Here is a 25,178-nt window from a genome sequence, read left to right as displayed (position 1 = left end):
TACAAAAATTAAGATGCCCCTCAGGTAGATGGACGATTTGTGGTTGGTTGTTTTTTGGCCAAATTCATAGAAAAGTTTCATGAACACAAGAAAAAGAAAAACATATGCTAATGAGGTGGAAGAACTTACCTAATGCCACCTCGGGTAACATCGTAGTTTAGCACATCCTCGCTATGCTTCCAAAATACCACAGATGTGGACATGGCAACGTTGCGTACAACACATGAAAGCTGCAATGTGGAATCTTGTTCGTAGTATTTTTCCTGCAAGGGATCACCGAATTCATCCACAATCATAACTTTGGGAGCTGTAATACCAAATACCAAAGAAAACAAAACCGCCCCCCCAAGATGGGGATGATTAATAAAAGGAAAAGTACCAAAAAAGAAAACAAACAGAAAAAAAAAACACTTGAAAAGTTTTCGTAGAAAAACTTCTCTAACCCCCACACTTACCATTCACATGCAGATTAATTTGTATCACCCGGGGCGGATGTGTTGATATCTGGCACTCGTACGTGGCCTCATCGTCCTTTTTGACATTGACAATTTTCAAACGCCAATTGTTGGGATATTGAAATTCCATTTTATAGCGCTTATCACCGGTGTATGTGTGCAGTCCCACCGTTAACAAGTCCAAAGCATTTTCTCCACCTGGATTCCGGCGAACCCATGAGACCTATGGCAATTATGCATAATTGAAGAAAACAAAAACAAAGGATTTTCCTTTTTCAAATAAAGCATATTTAACGACACTTTCTCTTTGCAACTTTCTTGGGTTGCCTTTCTTTTCTTTTTTTTTTTTTTTGTTTCTCAAGGAAATGGGCCGTCGAGTGAATGTGATTCTTCTCTAAGCGTTTTCGTTGTACGGCTCAATGAAGAGGATATGTCCATGGCTTATGGGCAATGTTAAAGGAGCAACCAAGTCAAAGTGCAATGAAGTATATAAACGGGCTTATTATGGTCGTTAAGGAAATTCGCAATATTATCAGGAAACGGAAGTTTGTACAGAAATGACAGCAGCAACTGCAGCCGTTACCCCAGCTTCTTAAACAGTTAACAATGTTGCTCTATAATGTAGCATACTTGTAGCAAAGTCCAATGTGGATGAACTGTGTTCTATAATCGTTAAAATTTTGAATGAAAAATAATCGAGTTTTTGTTGGTGTAGCATAGGGGTTTTTGACATAGGTCTAGCTTTGGCAAAGCGTCCGTATTTTCTACTTCAACCCATATTTGGTTCAAAAATTTTACCAAGAATCTTTTTCTCACAGTTTCCTGTATCATGAGGAAGAGCGGTTTCACTGCTTTCTCAACTAGCCCTGGATGCGTAACAAACTCATCATGGCAAGATCGAACGAATCTTGTGAGGATGAATTTCTGGCGTACTCAGAAGACGTGCTTCAAAAATCCATCTACTGTACAATACCTAGCCGAAACCAACGAATGGTTTGTTTGTGCATTACAGCCGTACTGAGGAGGACACCATTTGGAGCACTGAATTTAATGCCACACCTACTGCCTATGGACATTTTCGGTAGAAAAATTTCTGCGACCACTGGTATGAAGGGGGGCTTTCTCTTTGGTTTTGTGGCGGCTACGGACACTGTGTTATCCTTGATACAATACCCGTTGTAAAGGCCACGGTAAGGCAGAGGTTAGCATGTCCGCCTATGATGCTAAACGCCTGGGTTCGAAACCTGGCGAGAACATTAGAAACAAAAAAAATCAACGGTGGTTATCCTCTCCTTATGCTGCCAACATTTGTGCCACTTCAAACTAGTATCAAGTAAAAGCGTGCTAATTTCGAACGCGCCGAATCTTGGGAACCCACCACCATGGATTCTTCTAAAATATGTGAGATATCCGGTTATAGACAAATTTAGACCGTACTTGTACAGTACGGAAGTCATAACGGAACATTATGTGCAAAATTTCAGCCAAATCGGACGAAAATTGCGGCTTGTAAGGGCTCAAGAAGTCAAATCGGGAAATCGGTTTATATGGGAGCTATATCAGGTTCTTGATATAGGCAGATCGGTTTATATGAGAGCTATAACAGGTTATAGATCGATTCGGACCGTACAGAATAGAACAATATGAGCAAATGATTTACGGATCTGCACCTGGAATGTCCGCACTCTTTATAGAGAAGATGCAGTATACGCGCAGATCCGCAAATGATTTGCGGATCTTTATAGAGAAGGTGCAGTATACGCGCTGGCGGATGTATTAGAGAAGAAGAAGGCAGATATTACCGCCTTTCAGGAAATCCGATGGACTGAGAATGGCGTCACTACAACACCAAACGGTGACGAACTATACTATAGCTGCCATAACACGAGGCATTCATTTGGCTGTGGATTTGTGGTTAGTGGGAGACTGAAACACCTTGTCTCCAGCTTTACTCCGGCGGATGAGAGGCAAGCCAAAATCCGCATAAAAGCCAAAATCTTCAACATCAGCCTTATTTGAGCCCATGCGCCGATGGAAGACAAGGACGAGCAGACCATGGATATTTTCTACGAGCGCCTTGAGAGAGAATATAATCGCTGCCCCGCCTATGATATTAAAATTGTTCGTTTTGGGAGATTTTAATGAGAAGATAGGGAAGGAAGATATTTTTGCTTCAACAGTCGGAAAGTTTAGCATGAGATAATGCCCACTAATGGGTTGAGGATGATAGATTTTGCCGCGGCAAAAAACATGGTATTAAAAAATATTTACAAAGCCACATGGCTGTCACCCTATCGGAATACGAGGAACCAAATTGATCACGTTGTCATAGATGGAAGACATTCATCCAGCGTGTTAGATGTACAATCGATCAGTGGAGCGAAAATAGATTCGGATTATTACCTTGTTGCGGCAAGAGTCGTTCCCATTTGAACATGGCGAGGAAGGTACGATCTGACGCTGCAGGGAAGCTGGACATAGAAAAGCTGCAAACACAACAGATGGCAGCGGCATACTCGGACTGAACCAACTGCTTGATGAAAGCACTCCTTGTTCCGATGATATAGAGGCGCAGTGGCAATCAATGGCCCACTCCATGGAAAATGCACGTCTATTTCGCAGAAAGAAAAAGGAAATGGAAAGACGTGAGTGTGAGCGAATTGAGATGTACAGGAGTCAGAATGAATTCCGGAAATTCTACTAAAGAATTAAACATCAAACCGATGGCTTTGATGCAGGGACATCCTCCTGCAGAGATATAGAAGAAAATCTGGTAACTGACACAGATAACATGCTGAGGATATAGAAAGAACATTTTACACAACTGCTAGTGTACGACGTTGGCGGCGAAGGGGATACCGCAGAATCAATCAATGATGATTGTATAGAATTTTTAACTCCTAGTCAGAATGAGGTTCAAGTAGCAGTGACCCGACTAAAGAACAACAGGGCAGCAGGAGCCGACGGGTTACGCGCTGAACTATTTAAGGCCGGAGGCGACACGCTGATTAAGCATATGCATCAGATTATCTGCTACAATCTGGCTAGAAGAACGCATACCCGATGATTGGAACTTCAGCATACTATGTCCCGTACACAAGAAAGGAGACAAGACGGAATGTGCCAACTACAAAGGAATAAGTCTCCTCCCCATCGCATACAAGATACTCTCGAGCGTACTGGGTAAAAGATTAAAACCTAAAGTCAATGAGGAAATTGGGCCCTATCAATGCGGCTTTAGACCTGGTAAATCCACCCTGGACCAGATATTCACACTGCGCCAAATCCTGGAAAAGACTCGAGAAGTATAAATCAACACATACCATCTCTTTGTTGACTACAAAGCCACTTTTTATACCCCTATACGTTCAAAGGTATTTCAAGCCATGTCTGAATTTGGTAGCCCTGCAAAATGAATAAGACTCTGCAGGATGACGCTTGCTGATACGCGTTCCTCAGTAAGAATAGGAAAGAATCTCTCCGAACCATTTAAGACCAAACGAAGTTTCAGACAAGGAGACAGCCTATCGTTGTGATCTCTTTAATATCCTGCTGGAGAAGATTTTACGAGATGCAGATGTGAATAGATATGGCACACTAATCACATGAGAACACATGCTACTCGCCTATGCCGATGACATCGACATCATAGGTCGGTCACCGGAAGTAGTAACTGCAGCCTTTGAAAGATTCGAAAGAGAGTCAGTGAAAATGGGTCTGGCAGTAAATGGAGATAAGACGAAATGGATGGTTTCAACTCCCAAAACGCCTTGCACAACCGAGCAGATAAAGAAAATGGAGAAAGTTGGCAAGCCAGCAACTTTATCTACCTCGGCACCGCCGTAACCGAAACGAATGACACCAGTTTTGTGATATAGCGAAGAATAATACTGGCTAACAGATGCTACTTTGGACTAAATAAGCAGTTTAGAAACAAGGCCAACTTACGACAGAGGAAGATTACACTATACAATACACTGATACTACTCGTGCTGTTATATGGTTCTGAAGTATGGGTACTTGTTTAAGCAGATGAGGCAGTGCTTGGAGTATTTGAGAGAAAGATTCTTCGTAAAATATATGGACCAGGGTTAATGGAGAATATAGGCGACGTATGAACCACGAGCTGTATGACGACGAGAGCATAGTTACACGCCTCAAAATACAACGGCTGCGTTGTCTAGGTCATGTTGTCAGAATGGATGAGGAAGCTCTAGCAGAGAAGTCTTTTGAAGGCAAACACGGTGGTACACGCAAACCGGGAAGACCAAAGGCCCGATGGAAAGATCAAGTGGTGGGAGACACCTCGAAACTTAGTGTCAGAGATTTTACAATGAGCACAGAAGACCGAGGCGCTTAGAACGCTATTCTACGTTCGGCTAGTGGAACAATTGTTCAGTCATAGCCAATTAAAGTAAATTGAAGTAATTTAAGTTCCATTTTCTGAATGCCACGTCTTTTCATCTGACACCTTCTCTGCATGTCTGGTAAAACCAAGTTTTGTCGTCTGGTTTAGCCGTTATAGTCGTAACTAAAATAAATGTCCTCATTCCATTTAAAATTATCTAGCCGTTATAGTCGTAACTAAAATAAATGTCCTCATTCCATTTAAAATTATCGTCATCTAGAAAAAAAAAGTTTTCAATTAAAATGCTGAAAGAATCCATTGAGCTCAGCCCAACGTACTTTTTCGTATGAAAAAGAAGGGAAAATGCAGCACTTTTTGTTGCCTCTACGGAGATGAAGAACACCTGAATGACACTGAACATACTTTTACCACGCGCGTCCCTTGAAGACCAGAGAGGGTTAATAACTGCAGAAAATGTTGTAGACAAAATAATCAAAAGTACTGACAACTGGACCGCTGTAGCAAGATACTGCGAAAACGTACTAAAACGAAAGAAAACTGATATCGACGAGCCAAAAGTGGTTTCAACGATGGGAGGTAAGGAGCGATTTGGGAGCCACCTCGAAGTAATGCAAAAGCGGTGCCGAGGTGGATTTGACTCTCAGCAGCGACAAGGTGGGCTTTTGTCGATAAGGCAGATTGCAAGCATGACTTAACACATATGTGACTACCTATGTGGATGAAGCAATGCGATTTCCCATTTTAACACATAAAAACCAGTAAAAAGGCATTAAGTTCGGCCGGGCCAAACTTTGGATACCCACCACTTCGGGTGTATATGTAAACCCCCTTTCGTCACAATCCAGTGAAAATTGAGTAACTTATGAACCCAATTCGGCACGGACATTGAATGGTCTAATAAGCATAAGTTATGGTTCAATTTTGTACAACAAAATATTGGTCTTGTTGGCAACTATATGCAAATATAAACCGATCTGAACCATATAGGACATCAGTCTATATGGCAGCTATATCGAGATATCGTCTGATCTAAACCATGGTTGGGTCTTTTGTTAGGAGGCGTAAAACTGCTCACAGTTTCAAATTTCAGCGAAATCGCTTAAAAAATAAAGCTTTTATGGGCTTCAGACCCTTTATCGGCAGAACGGTCTATATGGCAGCTATATCGAGATATAGTCCGATCTGAACCATAGTTGGGTCTTTTATTAAGAGGCGTAAAACTGCTCACAGTTTCAAATTTCAGCGAAATCGCTTAAAAAATAAAGTTTTTATGGGCTTCAGACCCTTTATCGCCAGATCGGTCTATATGGCAGCTATATCGAGATATCGTCCGATCTGAACCATAGTTGAGTCTTTTGTTAGGAGGCGTAAAAGTGCTCACAGTTTCAAATTTCAGCGAAATCGCTTAAAAAATAAAGCTTTTATGGGCTTCAGACCCTTTATCGGCAGATCGGTCTATATGGCAGCTATATCGAGATATAGTCTGATCTGAACCAAATTTCGATCAGGTGTCGGAAAGCCTTAAACTTCTAACTGTTTCAAATTTCAGCGAAATGAGATAAAAAATATAGCATTCAGATTGGTCTGCACGGCAGCTACATCTAAATATGGTCCGATTTGGCCCGTTCAAGAACATAATGGGCGTAAATCAAAAAGACGTATCTGTGCCAAATTTCAGCTTAATATCTGAATTTTTGAAGGCTGTAGAGTGATGACAAGAGACGGACGGACAGACGGATAGACAGACACACGAACATCGTTAAATCGTCTTAGAATTTTACGACAATCCGAAATATATATACTTTGTAGGGTCGGTTGGTTGACATTTCGATGTGTTGCAAACGGAATGATTAAATGAATATACCCCCTATCCTACGGTATATGCAAAAATGGCAAATTTTCCCCATGAACATTCCACTTAGGAACAGGGGCAAACCTGTCACATATCAATGAGTGCCGACCAATTCAAGTTTAAGCTTAATGATAAGGGGCCTCCTTTTTATAACCGAGTCCGATCGACGTGCCGCAGTGCGACACCTCTTTGGAGAGAAGTTTTACATGGCAAGGTACCTCACAAATGTTGCCAGCATTAGGAGGGGAAAACCACCGCTGAAAATTTTTTCTGATGATCTTGTCAGGATTCGAATCCAGGCGTTCAGCGTCATAGGCGGACATGCTAACCTCTGCGCTACGGTGGCCTCCCCTACGGTATATGCAAAAATGGCAAATTTTCCCCATGAACATTCCACTAAGGAACAGGGGCAAACCTGTCACATATCAATGAGTGCCGACCAATTCAAGTTTAAGCTCAATGATAAGGGGCCTCCTTTTTATAACCGAGTCCGAACGACGTGCCGCAGTGCGACACCTCTTTGGAGAGAAGTTTTACATGGCAAGGTACCTCACAAATGTTGCCAGCATTAGGAAGGGAAAATCACCGCTGAAAATTTTTTCTGATGGTCTCGCCAGGATTCGAACCCAGGCGTTCAGCGTCATAGACGGACATGCTAACCTCTGCGCTACGGTGGCCTCCCCTACGGTATATGCAAATTTTGCTGATGAACATTCCACTAAGGAACAGGGGCAAACTTCTCACATACCAATGAGTACAGTCCGATTCAAATTTAAGCTCAATGATAAGGGGCCTCCTTTTTATAGCCGAGTCCGAACGGCGTGCCACAGTGCGACACCTCTTTGGAGAGAAGTTTTATATGGCAAGGTACCTCACAAATGTTGTAGCATTAGGAGGGGAAAACCACCGCTGAAAAATTTTTTTTATAGTCTCGCCAGGATTCGTAGCCAGGCGTTCAGCGTCATAGGCGGACATGCTAACCTCTGCGCTAAAGTGGCCTCCTATCCTACGTTGTACGGAGTCTGATGGCGGACTGCCACTTAAACCCCACCTAACCATGGCATAAAATCCCCTCATCAATCTAAGTGGGCTTTCTAAATACCTTTTAACCACTGTTCAATAGAGCTATGGCTAACTTTTTCTGCGTTTGCCTTTCTTCCTATTGCCTTGGACCGTATTTGCCAAAGAATTAAATACAAAATTATATAGAGCGCATAGAAAAGAGTTCCTTTAGCCGCAGGGAACAAAAAGCAAAACTGAAAAGTGAAGCTATTTCATTTTCTTGTTACTGTCCACCTCCCATGCCATGTCTGATGGCCAGAGAAAAGTTATATCAGCCACCCACCATGGTGCACAAGTGGCCATTGAAAATGCAGCTGTTTTCTCGATGCTTCGACTGACTAAACCATTCACTCGACGACAACGACAACGACGACGACGACCATCATCATCATCATCCCAAGGGGGAGTGTTGTGCAATTCTTAAGATTCTACACTTGTTCTGGCTTGAGGTTACACTTACAGTCTTATCTTGTAGCAAGGATATTCTGCAATTTAAATGTATACTACTGCCCGCCTGCACTGTCATATTGGTCGGTTTTCCCACCAGCTGAACATCTTCGAAGTGTGGTCCATATCTGCAAGAAAAAAGGAAAGAAAAGAAAAACAAAAAACATGAAAAATGGCGAGACACCAAAAGTTAGTGCGGCTTGGCTCTGTAACAGTGACACATAAAGGAAAAATGTAACCGCACAACGAAGGACGACATGCACAAAAACAGCAAAATATAGCACAAACAAAAAAAATTAAAACTGAAACAAGTCCTGCTGCTGTTGCTGCAACAAAAAGTGCTCATAAATGTTTCGTAAAACAACCTGTAAAAGTTATGCTGCTGGCTTTGCATTTTAATAAACTTCCTTATCGCAGAGGCAGTACAAAGTATCCTTCGCCTTCATCTAGGAGGGATGACGTGTGTGCCGCATAACAACAACGAGAGGAGAATTCAAAAACAACAACAACCCACCTGGTTACCTTGAAGGTGAGATTTTTTTGTTGTGAATTAAATTTAAAATATTCGCTGCTTCCTAGAGACCCCCCCCCATTGTCTCCCTCCACCCATCCCTCTCCACTTCGTAGAGACATTGTGTTAATTACACTCAACCTGCTACACTTGTTATTGCATAAAGCCAGCAATGAAATACCCTTAAAAAAATTAAATTTATCATAGTCGCAATAATTTTTTCTCTGGCTATCTTGTTTTCATCTCCTTCAGATTATTCAACATTAATTGGCTACAATGTGGAGGACCTACAACTAGTTTCATAAATTTTAGCAAATTCTTAAGTTTTTTGGAGGAAATTTATGGCTAAGACAACGAAAACTTTTCGTCCCCAAATATATTTATGACGAAACTAAAAGCTGAGACAACACAACCCTCTCTAAAGTTAAACAGAAGCAAAAAAGCTTGATCAACATTCACTCTATTCGTATATCCAAATCTGGACCGATTTTGATTACATTTTACAAATGCTTTCAGATGCAAATGCATCAGGAACAGGGGCAAACTTCTCACATATCAATGAGTGCAGTCCGAGTCCGAAGTTTAGGCTCAATGATAAGGGGCCTCCTTTTTATAGCCGAGTCCGAACGGCGTGCCACAGTGCGACACCTCTTTATAGAGAAGTTTTACATGGCATAGTACCTCACAAATGTCGCCAGCATTAGGAGGGGAAAACCAACGGTGAAAATTTTTTTCTGATGGTCTCGCCAGGATTCGAACCCAGGCGTTCAGCGTCATAGGCGGACATGATAACCTCTGCGCTACGGTGGCCTCTGTAGCTTTCAAATTTCATGTGAAGCCTTTGAAATTAACTACGCCCAAATGCACGCTGTCTCTACTCTACGACACCGCCACCGAAGTCAAAGCTGCAACGGCTGGTGAGGAAAGCAAAACAGACAGGAAACGAGGTGCTAATAGGGTGCGATGCGAACTCTCACCACATTTCATGGGGTAGTACCAACACTAATAAGCGGGGCCAAGCCTTTGCAGAGTTTTTGAATACTAAAGACCTAATAACACATAAAAATGGTAGCACCGCAAACTTTGTTAATAGGATTAGGGAGGAGCTATTAGATGTGACGATATGTTCGGAAAATCTAATCGATGAGGTTCACTATTTTAGGGTCTCCATGAAACACTCTTTCTCTGACCATCGCTACATTAAGTTTACTACAATAGCACGGCCAGCGCAGAATCCCATAAGCATCCGTAATGAGTTGAAAAACAACTGGACCAAGTCCGGAAGACTACTCAGAAAAAGACTTGGGCAAGATAATTTAGATGGTCCAAGCATAGAAGACATTGACGAAAACGTCAATTACGACTGCACTGGTAGGGTCCTTCGAAGATAGTTGTCCTCTACGGGAAAGCAATTGAGCCCAAGAAAAATCCTGGATGACCGGGGAGATTCGCAATATGGGGAAAGAGGTCCGCAGACTTTTTAACAGAGCACATAGTAAAAAAGTGGAAGTTTATTGGGATGTGTATTACACACGGCTAAAGGAAAACAGTAAGATTACCAAAGCGGCAAAACGTGTCATATGGAAGCTTTTCTGAGAACAGGTCGATAGCGTTAATGATAAAATAGTTTCTCTCAAAAACCCATTTCCAAACTGACACTTTAGAAGACGACATGGGAGTGAGAGCAGAGAAAACGAAGGACATGTTGAGGCTTTTGATGAAACCCCATTTTCCACAGGATACGAAGGGACTCACGGAGACACCGGAATCATGGAATAATGACGTTGATCGAAGGTTTATAATTACCGAATTTATGGTGAAGGAATCCTTGAGGAGCTTCAAACCATAGAAGTCACCCGGGCCTGATGGAATATTTCCGACGTTACTACAGAAAGAGCCAGACTATCAGGCGCCTTATCTGGCCAATATTTTCACAGCGTGCCTAGGACTTGCATATACTCCGAAAGCCTGGCAGGAGGCAGGCAAGGCAAGTTATGGGACACCAATCCCGGCAAGGCAAGTTAAGTGACGCCAAAGACCTTCAGACCCATAAGCCTTATGTCCTTTCTACTCAAAACCATGGAACGTATTGTGGACACCATGATAAAGAGTAGGACATCCAGCGAACTGCTCATATATAAAACAGCATGCCTATGTCAAGGGAAGATCGGTGGAGACTGCCCTGCACGAGGTTGGCCTCCTTCGATGCCAAAATGTACACCCTGGCGGTATGCATTGACATTGAGGGGACTTTTAACAATGTGCGGACCGGCACACTGATCCAATTCTTAGACCAGTACCGGGTGGACCCGGTCCTTAGAGACTGGATAAACCATATGCTATGGAACAGGTGGATAAATTGTGTGTCCCTGGCATAAATATACGGGAGAAAGTGGCACAAGACACGACACAGGGGGCATTTTATCGCCACTTCTATGGGTGACCACCATAAATGACCTCTTACGGATGCTGACGGAGGAGGGATTTGAACCTGTCTGCTACCCAGACGATGTTATAAAACTTCTAAGGGGTAAGGATCCGAACGAGCTATGCAGAAGGGCCGAAAGGGTCTTGCATATGGCATATGACTGGGCTAGAACCAGAGGTCTCAATGTTAACCCAGAGAAGACTGAAATATGCCTGTTCACGAGGAAGACGAAAGTGGGCCAATTTAACGCACCACGTTTCCTCAAGAAAACAGTTTCGATATCTGACAAGATCAAATACTTAGGTGTGATCTTGGACAGGGTACTGAATTGGAAGTGTCACATTTAGGAGTGTACTGAGAAGGCTCACAGATGTTGGGCACTATGTAGACGGGCCGTAGGCTCGAAATGGGGCCTGAATCCTAGGATAGTCCACTGGATCTACAGGAGCGTGATAAGACCAATACTTACTTATGCCTCAGTAGTTTGGTGGACTGCAATGGAGAGAAAGTGCAACATAAGCACCATACAAAAGGTTAAGAGAACATGTCGTCTTGGCATAGGCGGAGCGATGAGGACCACGCCCACTAGGGCACTGGAGACGATTCCAGATATCCGACCCATTGAAATACAGATTAAGTGTGCGGCTATGAGACTTAAGGCGATGGGAGAATGAATTGAGGATGGGAGCAGCTCATACCATCGTGGTTTAATCGAAGCGACGATAGGAAACCTGGAAGGAAGGAAAGAGGTACCCGATCGGATACCTGAAACGACACTTGTGGTCGAGTGTGAGGCACTGCTGTCAGCGGTGCCGTCTTGAAAATACGAAACCCTTGTATTGCCATCTGAAAGATCATGTTACACGGACGGATAAAAACTAGAGAACAGAGTAGGCCTGGGGGTCTACATTGAGAACCTAAAGACTGAGATCTGTTTTAGACTGCTTGGCCATGTTGTAGGTGTAACCACATTTGCATGTACAGGTGGCAATCCTCGTCGTGCTGCTGTTGATGAGCAAACTTGTTCCGACCCAAAGGGTGGCCATTGGTCATTTAAAGGCGCCAATAACTCGCCTTGTCATATCGAGCATCATATACACTCAGTGTAAAAGCCGGAGCCGCCCGCTCTCTCACTAAGACTCCCCGCTCGATACGGCTGACCGCCTACCTGACCACAATACGATCCTGCGGGCGGAGATGCGAGGACGTCGAGTGTGAACATCTTTACGGTCAGTATATTGGCCATAAGGGCAATAACAACCAGGACGGTAAAGTCACGAATAGTCTTGGAGTGTTAGAAGGAGATAAACGCCTTCCTGCGAATGGCAAAATCCGCATCGTTTGGGTGCAGGGACATAGCGGAGTTAGAGGGAATGAAAAAGCATACGATATGGCAGTGAAGGCCAGAGGGCTGCCGTCAACAAGCTTGGTTACCTCGAAGCCTTTTGGGTCGACGCAGTCAGAGGTAAGAGAATGGGATACGAACGTTCATGAAATACTGTGGAACGATGAAACGGTCGGCAAGACGACGAAAATCCTATGAGGACATTCGAAGAAGACGAGACTATTACTAAAAAGAAGCTGGCAGAAGGTCACTACAGCTTTCGGTATCATAACAGGACACATATGACTACGAGCTCACTTATAGTTAGTTAGTTCGGAACCTTTCCTCTTTGAAGTATTATAACATTGTCTGCCTAGCAGACGGGTTCAAATCCCTCCTCAGTCGGCATCCGTAATAGGTGCTTTATGGTGATGACCCATAAAAGTGGTAATGGTGTGCCCTGTGGCTCTTTCTCCCTTAAATTTACGTAATGTGACCCACAATTTATCCACTTGTTTCTCAGAATATGGTTAATCCAGTCTCTAAGGACACGGTCCACCCGGTACTGATCTAAGGATTGGATTAATGTGTCGGTTCGCACATTGTTAAACACCCCCTCGATGTCAATGCATATCGCCAATGTGTCAATGCATACCGCTAATGTGTCAAAGCATACCGCCAATGAATCAATGTGTCGGTCCGCACATTGTTATACTGGCGAGACCATATGAGAAAAATTTTCAGCGGTGGGTTTCCCCTTGTAATGCTGGCAAACATTTGTAAGGTACTATGTCATGAAAAACTTCTCTCGAAGGAGGTGTCGCACTGCGGCACGCCGTTCGGACTCGGCTATAAAAAGGAGGCCTCTTATCATTGAGCTTGAACTTGAATCGGACTGCACTCATTGATATGTGAGAAGTATGCCACCGTTCCTTAGTGGAATTTTCATTGGTAAAATTTTTAATTTACGGGTGATTTAGATGGTTGGAAGCTCCATAAGGCTTTCTTTACCATAAATTCTGTAGTGATTAGCCTTCTATCATTATCATTATTCCAAGATTCTGACGTCTCCGTTAATCTCGTCGTATACAGTGGAGAATGCCTTTTCTTATCAAAAGCCTTAACATGTCCTCGAAATCCTTTGTCCGTTGTCTGTACTGAACAAAGGATTTTGAGAGAAACTTTTTCACCTTGGCGGCTTCATTAACGCCATCGACCTGTTCGCAGAAAAGCTTCCAGGAGGCATGTTTTGCCGCTCTGATCACCTTATTGCATATCTTGAGCTGTTTATAATACACATCACAATTAACTGCGGCTTTTTTACAACATGCTCTGTTATACCTCTTTCCTAATGTTGCGAATCTCCCCGGTCATCTAGGGTTTTTTTTTTTTTTGGGCTGATGTCCTTTTTCGAAGAGGACAACTATCTGCGAAAGAGCCCGCTAGTGCAGTTGTAATCCTGCGGACATTGTCTTCAATGCCTTCTATGCTTGGACCATCGAAATTATCTAGCCCAAGACTTCTCCTGAGTAGTCTTCCGGATTTGGTTCGGTTAGTTTTTAACTTATTACAGCTCAACGGATTATGCGCTGGCCGTGCTACTCTAAACCTAACGTAGCGATGGTCTGAGAAGGAGTGCTCCGTGAAGACCTTCCAATCACGAGCCTCATCGATTAGATTTTTCGAACTAAAATCTCCTCTTTAATCCTATTAACAAAGGTAGCGATGCTACCAATATTAGGTGTTATTAGGTGGTTGGTATTCAGGAATTTTGACGGGGCTTGACCCCGCTTATTAGTGTTGGTACTACCCCATGAAATGTATTGAGAGTTCGCATCGCACCCTATCAGTATCTCAATTCCTGTCTGTTTTGCCTTCCTCACCAGTTGTTGCAGCTCCTCCTTAAGGTGACCCTTTACTGAGCCAACTTTGTAGGTCCGCAGAGCAATACGCCTTTTACTAAGTTTTTTTTACATATCAATTTTTTACGGTAGTATTGGTGCCAAATGTCTCCAGAGTTTCTAGTTATTTGGCGCTCTCTATAAATGGAATTTTTCCTTCCCAAATACTTCGTTTTTTCACTACTTTTAGATCAGTCTTTGTTTGAAAAGGCTTTCATTAGTTTCAAAGCCCGTAGGTACGTTCGCTTCTTCAAGCCTTATGAATTGTTATGACAATCTGAATTGTTTTCGCTCTGCATGATAACTCAATTATTTATCATTGCAGTGTCTGCTGACGAATGAAGAGACTCTAAGTAAAATCCAATTGATAGACGTACGCAATTCAAAGGAAACTGAGAACTTCATAACAACATGACTATTAATTCCATGATTGGTTGCTTCATTTTAGCATACAAAAAAACTTGGAGCACAGTTGGTGTTTCTATTGTGACACCTTTGAGCGATTGATTGCATTGCGAATGCTAATAAATGCGACGTGTATTAGGGAGGATGCTAAAGATTTAAAAACAAGTAAAATCATGCTAAGTTCAGCCGAGCGGAATTTTGGGAACCCACCACCATGGATTCTCCTAAAATATGAGAGCTATATCTGGTTATAGACCGATTTGGATCGTACTTGGTACAGTTGTCGGAAGTCATAACAGAACACCATATGCAAAATTTCAGCCCAATAGGACAAACATTGCGCCTTCCAGAGGATCAAGAATTCAAATCGGAAGATCGGTTTATATGGGGTCTATATCAGGTTATAGACCGATTTCCACCGTATTTGGGACAGTTATTGGAAGTCATAACAGAACTTCACATGCAAAATTTCAGCCAAATCGGACAAAAAATGCGGCTTCCAGGGGCTCAAGAAGTCAAATCGGGAGATAGGTTTACATGGGAGCTATATCAGGTTCCCAACCGATTTGGACCGTATTGTGCACAGTTGTTGAAAGTCATGACAGAACACTACATGCCACATATCAGCCAAATCGGACAAAAATTGCGGCTTGTAAGGACTCTAGAAATCAATTTGGGAGATCGGTTTATATGGGAGCTATATCAGGTTATAGACCGATTTTTGACCATACTTGGTACAGTTATTGGAAGTCATAACAGAACACTATGTGCAAAATTTCAGCTTAATCGGACAAAAATTGCGGCTTGTTAGGGCTCAAGAAGTCTAATTAGGAGATCGGTTTATATGGGAGCAATATCAGGTTATAGACCGATTTTGACCATACTTGGTACAATTATTGGAAGTCATAACAGAACACTATGTACAAAATTTCAGCTTAATCGGACAAAAATTGCAGCTAGTAAGGGCTCAACAAATCAAATCGGGAGATCGGTTTATGTGGGAGCTATATCAGGTTATAGACCGATTTTGACCATACTTGGCACAGCTATTGGAAGTCATAACAGAACACTATGTGCAAAATTTCGGCCAAATCGGACAAAACTTGCGGCTTGTAAGGACTCTAGAAGTCAATTTGGGAGATCGGTTTATATGGGAGCTATATCAGGTTATAAACCGATTTTTTACCATACTTGGTACAGTTATTGGAAGTCATAACATAACACTATGTGCAAAATTTCAGCTTAATCGGACAAAAATTGCGGCTTGTTAGGGCTCAAGAAGTCTAATTAGGAGATCGGTTTATATGGGAGCAATATCAGGTTATAGACCGATTTTGACCATACTTGGTACAATTATTGAAAGTCATAACAGAACACTATGTTCAAAATTTCGGGCAAATCGGCCAAAAAGTGCGGCTTGTAAGGGCTCAAGAAGTCTTATCAGGAGATCGGTTTATATGGAAGCTATATCAGGTTATAGACCGATTTAAACCGTACTGGGCGCGGTTGTTCGAAGTCATAACAGAACACTATATGCAAAATTTAAGCCCAATCGGACAAAAATTGCGGCTTCCAGGGGCTCACGAAGTCAAATCGAAAGATCGGGTTATATGGGAGCTATATCTAAATCTGAACCGATATGGCCCATTTGCAACGACCTACATCAATATGAAGTATTTGTGCAAAATTGCAAGCGGCTAGCTTTCGGACGGACATGGCTAGATCGACTCAGAACGTCGAGAGGATCCAAAATATATATACTGTATGGGATGGCAGATCAATATTTCGAGGTGTTACAAACGAAAATGACTGGAGTAGTACACTCCCATCCTATGGTGGTGGCTATAATAGTGCATTTATAAACTGACACGGATATACCGAAAGTTATTACCCGAACGACCCTTTTTGTATATCCGTGCCCGAATGGAGTGTCGATGACCGATACCTCCGGAATGTTAACATTTCCATGGATAATGCCAAATTTTGCTTGCATTATTAAGGGAATGTCCATGAGTGGGACATTGTTTTTGATGTTACCCAAAATTTTGTGATGATTGCATATCAAATGCGTTCTCCACCTTGATTACAAAGAAACGACAAGTGGACATACTCCACAGAAATGATACACAGACCGGCGGAAATGGCTAAGCCGAATCAGGAAGAATTTTTGGTTCAAAGCGTGCATCTAATCAAAACGGGTTACACTAATGCGTAGGTCCTTCAATGACGCTGAACGCATGGGTTCGAATGCTGTCGAGAACATCAGAAAAAAAATTCAGCAGTGGTTATTCCACTTCTAATGCTGGCACCAATAATCAGGTATCATGGCGCACCGCGGCACGCCGTTCAGACTCAACCACAAAAAGGAGGTTTCTTATCATAGAGCTTAAACTAAAGTCGAATGGTATGAGAAGTTGTGTAAGTGAGAAGTTTTCCCTGTTCATATCCAAATTTACGGAAGTGGCACAAGGTACAGACAGTTCCATACAAATGTGTACTGAGTTTACAAATTTCAAACTAGGTCCTGAAACCCTCCAATTGATCTCTTGGAATGTACTACATCCAACATTGGAGGTCGTTGCGGCACGCGTTAACTTTAACCGATCGTCATAATATTTCGTATTTTGCTTATTGGCATCTATACGGAAAAAAGGGAGGGTATGCGATTTCCTATTTGTGACAACAATAAAATGTTTCGTTTATACCGTGGATTTGTTTAATATACATTCTTCATCATTATGACACTTTAAGTCGATCTAACCATATCAGTCAGACCATACGTCAATGGAAATCACAATAGCATCCAAAAACATCTGGCGATTAGGTTAACATGTTGCACAAATACTTCCTACCGATGTAGGTTGTCCAGGATAGTGAACAGGCCAAATCGGCCCATGTTTAGATATAGCTCTAATTTGACATATTAAACCCCTAGAGGGAACAGTTCTTATCCGTTTAGGGTACAATTTTGGGGAATGGCTACTGCTTTGAACTTCAATATGCATGCTGATGTGACCTCCAGTATGCCTATGAAGAGAAACCTTGCAAATAACTTGACAAATGCGATCCTTTGTGGCGGCTAAATATGATTCTGCCCGGCCGAAATTATCATGGCTTTTAATTTATTTCCAATATTTTTTTTTTTAACCTAGCCACTTAAGAGTTGGGAGGACTCTGCGCCCTAGGCAGAATCTGTTATAAAACATGGGATTTGATGAAGCAAGCTGAATAAATTAGAACCCCTACCAATCAAGATGTGTCCTCAACAAAAGTTCACATAATCAGTTTTGCTACGGTGAGTTGCGTCAAGGTGTGACAACTCAATGCTGCGATAACTAAATTCTCATTTCATTTTCTTTTTAAACATATTTTGCGTGTAGAAAAAAGTACAAGCATACATATAACCTGGGGTTGCTATACTTGCAGCTCCTTGTTCCACGACCATCATGCAATGATGTGATACACATTTATCATCACTCTTTGAATAACAGTGACTATTGTAGATGCAGCATTGGTGGCGCTGACAACTAATGCCATGATAAATCTCTGCTGCTCACTCTTCTCCATGAGTTCCTGGAACAAAGAAGAGATAACATGTGTTGCAAGGCCACTCACTACCACCATTGGCAAGAAGATGCATCTGTGCATTTATGATATGCTGCTTGCAAAGAGACAACTTTCAAATAATATCAACATCATCCATAATGAAGTTTTATGCACAAGATAAGCCGATTACGGTGACATAGAGAGCATATCGTAACAGGCAAAATATCTGCACTTTTTTTTTTTTTTAAATTTACAATTACAGTATTTATGCACAGAATTCTAAAATATTGAATATTTTCAATAGTATTCCATAACTATATATGGATTATAAAAAAAGTTAGTTTTAATTCCTTTAGAGTGTTTCCAGAGAATTCATTTCCCATGAAATCTATAGCAAATAACGATACATGGGATGTAAAGACTACTTAAACCAATGTCAAGTGTTGCTACGAGTAGCAACACTTGTAGCAACAGAATGACGATATAGGGTATAGGGGCATTCTAATATCGTCATTCCGTTTGTACCAAACGGAAATATTGGTCGTAGATCCCGTGGATATCAGAGAAGTATCCCCTATTGCTTAATGAAATGTTCATGGGAAATTTAGTAGTAGCTAGATTAGATTAGGTTTAAGTGGCTGTCTGCCATCAGACTCACTAAGACGTTTTCGACCATTATGATACCACAGGAACATAAGAAGGAAGATGTCTTCTAGTTCCCACCGTTGAACCATTCAGATCGCTTTAAAGAGCCCAACAACTTTCGAATGTTTACATTCGCTAAATCAGACAGGTTCTCAAAGAAATGAGAACCTAAAGTGGAACTCCTAACTGCTAGTGCGGGACACACACACATAAGGTGTTCTATAGTCTCTTCTTCTTCGATGTCCTCACAGTTGCAGCAAAAGAGTTTGGTGGTAACTCTCAGTCTGTCAGCATGTTTTCCGATTAGACATTGACCTGTCATGACGGACACAATGACTGAGACGTCTGTTCTAGCCAGTGACTGCAAAGCAGTAGACCTCTTCAAGTCTAGATGAGGCCACATATTTTTGCAATGCTCACAGCCTCCTCTTTGCGACCATCTATCATTGGTTGTCCTTAGGGCATGGACCTGAAAACTTAGCTCGCATATCGATAGAGGCTTACCCACAGATTCCAGTTTCCCTGGAATGTGTAAGGTAGTTCCCAGTCTCGCAAGCTCGTCCGCTTTGCATTTCCCTGGGATATCTCTGTAGCCTGGCACCCAGAACAGGAGAATTTTGAACTGTTTAGCCATCTTGTTGAGAGATCTCTGACAGTCGAGGGCGGTTTTTGCGTTCAGAAACACGTTCTCCAGGGTATTAATGGCTGCCAGGCCATCTGACGTTATGACATTAAATCGTAGCCATTCCTTAACCACTTCCTTAATCGCAAGGATCCTCGCTTGATACATACTGCAGTGGTGGGGTAACCTTTTCGATATGACCAGTTCTAGATCTTTACAGTACACCCTAAAGACCAACTGGTCCTCTAGTTTAGAACCATTCGTATAGAAGTCTATGTAACTTCTATTACCGGGCATATCGTAGTTCCAATCGCTTCTACCACTAATTTGTATCAAAAAGCGGCTCAGGTAAGGTGTAATCTAATCAAAGCATTATGGCAGGCTTGGGATCTGTGGATCCAAACAGATGGGTCAGCAGAAGAACACCTCAAGGAGGTGTACTGTCTCCTCTACTTTGGAAGATAGCCATTAACAATATATTATTGTCTATGAAGGAAAAATGTGTAAAAGTAGTCGCGTATGCTAATAACGTGGCTATTGTGGTTAGGGGAAAGTCTCCCAGTTTCTTAGAGATATACTTCAGGAAGCTCTAAGTTAAACAGCGAAGTAGGCTACCGAAAGTGGTCTAGGCGTAAATCCTTGCAAGACAGAAGTAGTTCTCTCCAGCAGGAGATACAAATTGCCTACAGTGGAACCTGTCTCCTTGGAATTCTCTACACCCAAGTTCATTTACAGAAAGCGCAAAATAACTGGGTGTTTTGCTGGACAGGAAATTGAACTTCAAATCCAAGATTTTGCAAAGGACAAGAAAAGCAACTGTGTATATGTGTGAGGCAATTGTCTGGCCTTGGTCATGACCATTGTCTGGCTTAGGTAATCTGATTCGCGCATATGGACACCCATCCGCGTTGCCGTGTGAATATACATACGTTGCATATTCACACAGGTGAGCAACCCAACAGCATGGGAACATGCTGGCTAGACATAAGCTAGCTTAGAAACATTTTTGTTAAAATAAAATTCAATTTAAGAACAACAGCCAATTGAAGTGGTCTTCAATTCTTCACAGTCCTATACACCTGCAAGAGAGACATTGGCAAAAGTTGGATGTTTAGACCGCGTGTCATGCATTGGGTATATACTGAAGTTGTCAGACCTATAATGCTATATGGTGTTGTGGTCTGGCGGACGGCACTTCAAAAATCCACCTATTGCTCAATACTTAAGCGGATCCTTGTTTGAGCATCACAGCCGCACTGAGGATGACACCATCTGATGCAATGAATTGAATGCTACATCTAATGCCTCTGGACAATGTGGCTAGGCAAATTGCAGCGACTACTGCCGTGAGGTTAAGGGATTTTCCTCATTGGTCATTTGGCGTCTACGGACACTGTGTTATCCTTGATACAATATCCGATGTTCCAGGCAGTGTGGATTACACCCTACCTGAGCCGCTTTTTGAAAAAAATTACTGTACCACTATTCCTGGTAGAACCGATAGGAACTACGATATTTCTGGTAATCGAAGTTACATAGACTTTTATACGAATGGTTCCAAACTAGACGACCAGGTGGGCTTTGGGGTGTAATCTAACGATCTACCCCAGCACTGCAGTGTGTATCAAGCAGAGATCCTTGCAATTAAGGAACTGGTGGAATGGCTAAGATATAATGTCATTACAACGATTGGCATAAATATCTTGTCAGACAGCCAGGCAGCCATTAATTCCCTGGAGAACGTATTTCTGAACACAAAAACAGCCCTCGACTGTTGCAGATATCTTAACGGCAAGGCTGAACAGTTCGAAATTCACCTGTTCTGGGTGCCGGGCCTCAGAGATATCCCAGGGAATTCTAAAGCAGACGAGCTTGCGAGACTAGGAACTACCTTACACATTCCAGGGAAACTGGAATCTGTGGGTATGCCTCTAGCGACATGTAAGCTAAGTTTTCAGAACCAGGCCCGAAGGACAACGAATGATAGGTGGCCACAAAGAGGGGGCTGTGAGCATTCCAAAACTACGTGGCCTAATCTAGACTTGAAGAGGTCTACTGCTTTGCTGTCATTGGCTAGAACAGACGTCTCAGTCTCATTGTGTCCGTCATGACAGTTCACTGTCTAATCGGAAAACATGCTGACAGACTGAAGGATGCCAGCAACGACTTTTGAGGACATCGAAGAAGAAGAGACTATAGAACAGCTTCTGTGTGTGTGTCCCTAGCAGTTTCACTTAGGGTTCTCATTTCTTTGAGAACCTGTCTGATTTAGCGGATGTGAACATTCGCAAGTTTTTGGGCCTTTTTAAAGCGATCTGGCTGGTTCAACGGTAGAAACTAGAAGGCATCTTCCTTCTTCTGTTCCTGTGGTATCACAATGGACGAAAATGTCTAGGTGAGTCTGATGACAGGCTGCCACTTAAACCTAACCTACTGATGATAGTCCATTGACTATCCCACTCCAGTTATTCCCAGGTATGCAGCCCAGTTCTTCTCCCTTGTCGACAACTGCCATTACCAAACTGTCCCTAGCGCCATTAGCCAAGGTTCTTGGACCCATCTCACTATAGTTCGCCCTAGTTCTTTTGGGCCACCGTAGCGCAGAGGTTAGCTTGACCGCCTATGACGCTGAACGCCTGGGTTCGAATCCTGGGGAGACCATCAGAAAAAATTTTCAGCGGTGGTTTTCCCCTCCTAATGCGAGCAACATTTGTGAGGTACTATGCCATGTAAAACTTCTCTCCAAAGAGGTGTCGCACTGCGGCACGCCGTTCGGACTCGGCTATTAAAAGGAGGCTCCTTATCATTGAGCTTTAACTTGAATCGGACTGCACTCATTGATTTGTAAGAAGTTTGCCCCTGTTCCTTAATGGAATGTTCATGGGCAAAATTTGCATATGCAGTTCTTTTTGACATGGGATGCCCTCCAGGTGACCGCAGCTTTTTGGATGTCTGTGGTAGAGTTACCGAATGTAGACGTATGGTCTTTCGGGTAGCCTGTGCAGCGAATCCCCGAGCCCAATTTAAGGAGTTAGGAGGATCATCCGCATCAAGCCTTTCAATAAACCTGTGAGCGATGCGTCTTTTATTAGTAGTAGTAGTTAGACTCTAAGGACCCGATGATTTATGGGGTCGTAGATCAATCTTTCGCTGTGTTACAAACGCATTGACTCGATAGATATGTCTCCATTCTTATAGTGGTGGCTATAAAAGTTTATATATTGAGGCTTTGTATGGTTTTGGCACATTTAGGTCATTCTTAAAGCCCTGCATAAACCTCTAACCTGCAAAAGGAAACCATATGTTGATCTCTAAAGTGCATTTGGATTTCATCATCCACCTTTGCAGGCATTCTCTGCAAATTTCCATAAATAATAAATTTCCTTAGTCATGTCAAGTCTTATCCCATGGGGAGTGAGATAATTGAATGTTTCTCATATTTCATTTTGTGTAAGATATTAATTCTGAAATTGGAACTGCACAGTTCTTTACAATAACAATCATTGTTGGATGCAGGCAGTGCAAGGATGTTTACTTTGCAATTTTCACATACACTCACTTTCCCTATCAATTATACATAGATGAAATTAAATATAACATGCATACATTAAACATCCCAAACCTTAGGTACAGATTTGTAGTCAAAATGAAAAGACAAAAGATGCCGAATCATAATTTCAATTGATACCTGTAATGTAAGCACAAATGCTTTGGGAAATCACAAAAGGGAAAGGTCGGTTGGAGCTGACTAAATAATATGCTACATCACCGAGTCAGCGTAACACTTTACACAATACATAGAACCTATCTGGAAAACTGGACAGTTTTTAGTTTTGCATACCTATTGGAATATCGAAAAGCCTGGTAAGCTCTTCTTACGATAAAGCATAAATTGTGAGCACAACAGTCTTAAAAGCTCTTAACTGCTGAAAGATTTTAAAAATGTATTTGGGTGTTATATTTTAATCTGGACCGATTATAATGAAATTGTGCACACATGTTGGCACGTAAAATTTTAACACTTCAGGCTAAATTTTGTAAACAACGGACCGAAATTGTGAGTAAAATCCTAAATTTTTCCGTTTTATGGTCATGCAGTCTGGGTTCTCAATGTAGACCCCCAGGCCCACTCTGTCCTCAGGCTTTGATCCATCCGTGTAACATGATCTTCCATATGGCAATACTAGGGTTCGGCCCATCTAAGACTGTGCCGCAGGCAGCAGTGCTTCGCACTCGACCTCAAAAGTCGTCTCTGGTATGCGATCGGAAACCTCTTCGATTCTTTTCAGGTTTCCTATCGTCGCCTTGATTATACCGCGATGGTATGAGCTGCTTCCAACCTCAATCCATTCTCCCATCGCCTTAAGTATTATAGCCGCAGTGCCTCACACTTAATCTGTATGTCAATGGGTCGGATATCTAGAATAGTCTCCAGCGCCCTAGTGGGCGTGGTCCTCATCGCTTCGTCTATGATGTTCTCTGAACCTGTTGTATGGTCCTTATGTTCCAATTCAGTTTCCTGCCTAAGATCACTCCTAAGTATGTGAACTTGTCAGATATCGAAATCGTCTTATTAAGGAAATGTGGTGCGTTAATCTATCATTCGTTGTCCTTCGGGCCTGGTCCTGAAAACTTAGCTTACATGCCGCTGGAGGCATACCCACAGATTCCAGCATCCCTGGAACGTGTAGTTTAGTTCCAAGGCTCGCAAGCTTGCCCGCTTTATAGTGCCCTGGGATATCTCTGTGGCCCGGCACCCAGAACAGGTGAGTTTTGAACTGTACAGCCATCTCGTTGAGAGATCTGCGATGGTCGAGGGCGGTTTTTGTATTCAGAAATACGTTCTGCAGCGATTTAATGGCTGTCTGAGAAGATATTTATGCCAATCGTCGTAATGACGTTATATCTAAACATTGCAAGGATCTCCGCTTGATACACACCGCAGTGGTCGGGTAACCTTTTCGATATGACCACCTCAAAGACCACAGTTCGTTTATTTTGGAACCATCCGTATAGAAGTCTAATAAACTTCTGTTACCAGGGATATCGTAACTACAATCAGTTCTATCAGGAATAGTGGTACAGTACTTTACATCAAAAAGAGGCTCAGGTAGGGTGTAATCCACACTGTCTGGAACATGGGATATTGTATCAAGGATAACACAGTCTCCGTAGCCGCCACATGACCAATGAGAAAGTTCCCTTAACCTCACGGTAGTGGTCGCTGCAATTTGGCTAGCCACAATGTCGAGAGGCATAAGACGAAGCATTAAAATCAGTGCATCAGATGGTGTCGTCCTCAGTCAAGCCATCCTTTGGATCCAGTTAAGTATCGAGCAGTAGGTGGACTTTTGAAACACCGTCCACCAGACCACCAGACCACAACACCATATAGCGCTGGGAAACTTTTCCCTAACTGCAATTGCTACGTAAGCTGCATACACTTTTACTCCTTTCTCTTCCAGAGATAATAATATATTATTTATTCCTTCCCACACTCTATAAATTCAGTATATAAATGCATTTAAAACAATATGAGTATGAGGCAGGTATACCTAAATCTGTATCGATTGCAACGAAATGATATGTGTTGTTAGTATGTGTACAAAAA

At 42.4% G+C, this 25,178-nt stretch overlaps 1 protein-coding gene across 1 annotated transcript in view; it reads right to left on the bottom strand.

Moving 5' to 3' along the window:
• Nucleotides 1-25,178, bottom strand: part of LOC106091165 (uncharacterized) — a 224,386-nt gene that overhangs the window by 19,082 nt on the left and 180,126 nt on the right. The window contains exons 5-7 of the mRNA XM_059368210.1: nt 8,199-8,313; nt 456-678; nt 130-307 (exon numbers count right to left, since the gene is read on the bottom strand). Coding sequence (XP_059224193.1) covers nt 130-307; nt 456-678; nt 8,199-8,313 — 516 coding nt within the window. The remainder of the gene's footprint in view (nt 1-129; nt 308-455; nt 679-8,198; nt 8,314-25,178) is intronic.

The sequence above is a fragment of the Stomoxys calcitrans genome, chromosome 1, assembly GCF_963082655.1.
Source record: "Stomoxys calcitrans chromosome 1, idStoCalc2.1, whole genome shotgun sequence".
Classification (NCBI taxonomy): Eukaryota; Metazoa; Arthropoda; class Insecta; order Diptera; family Muscidae; genus Stomoxys; species Stomoxys calcitrans.
Note: the sequence above shows the minus strand (reverse complement) of the source record. Positions and strands in the feature narration are given on the sequence as shown.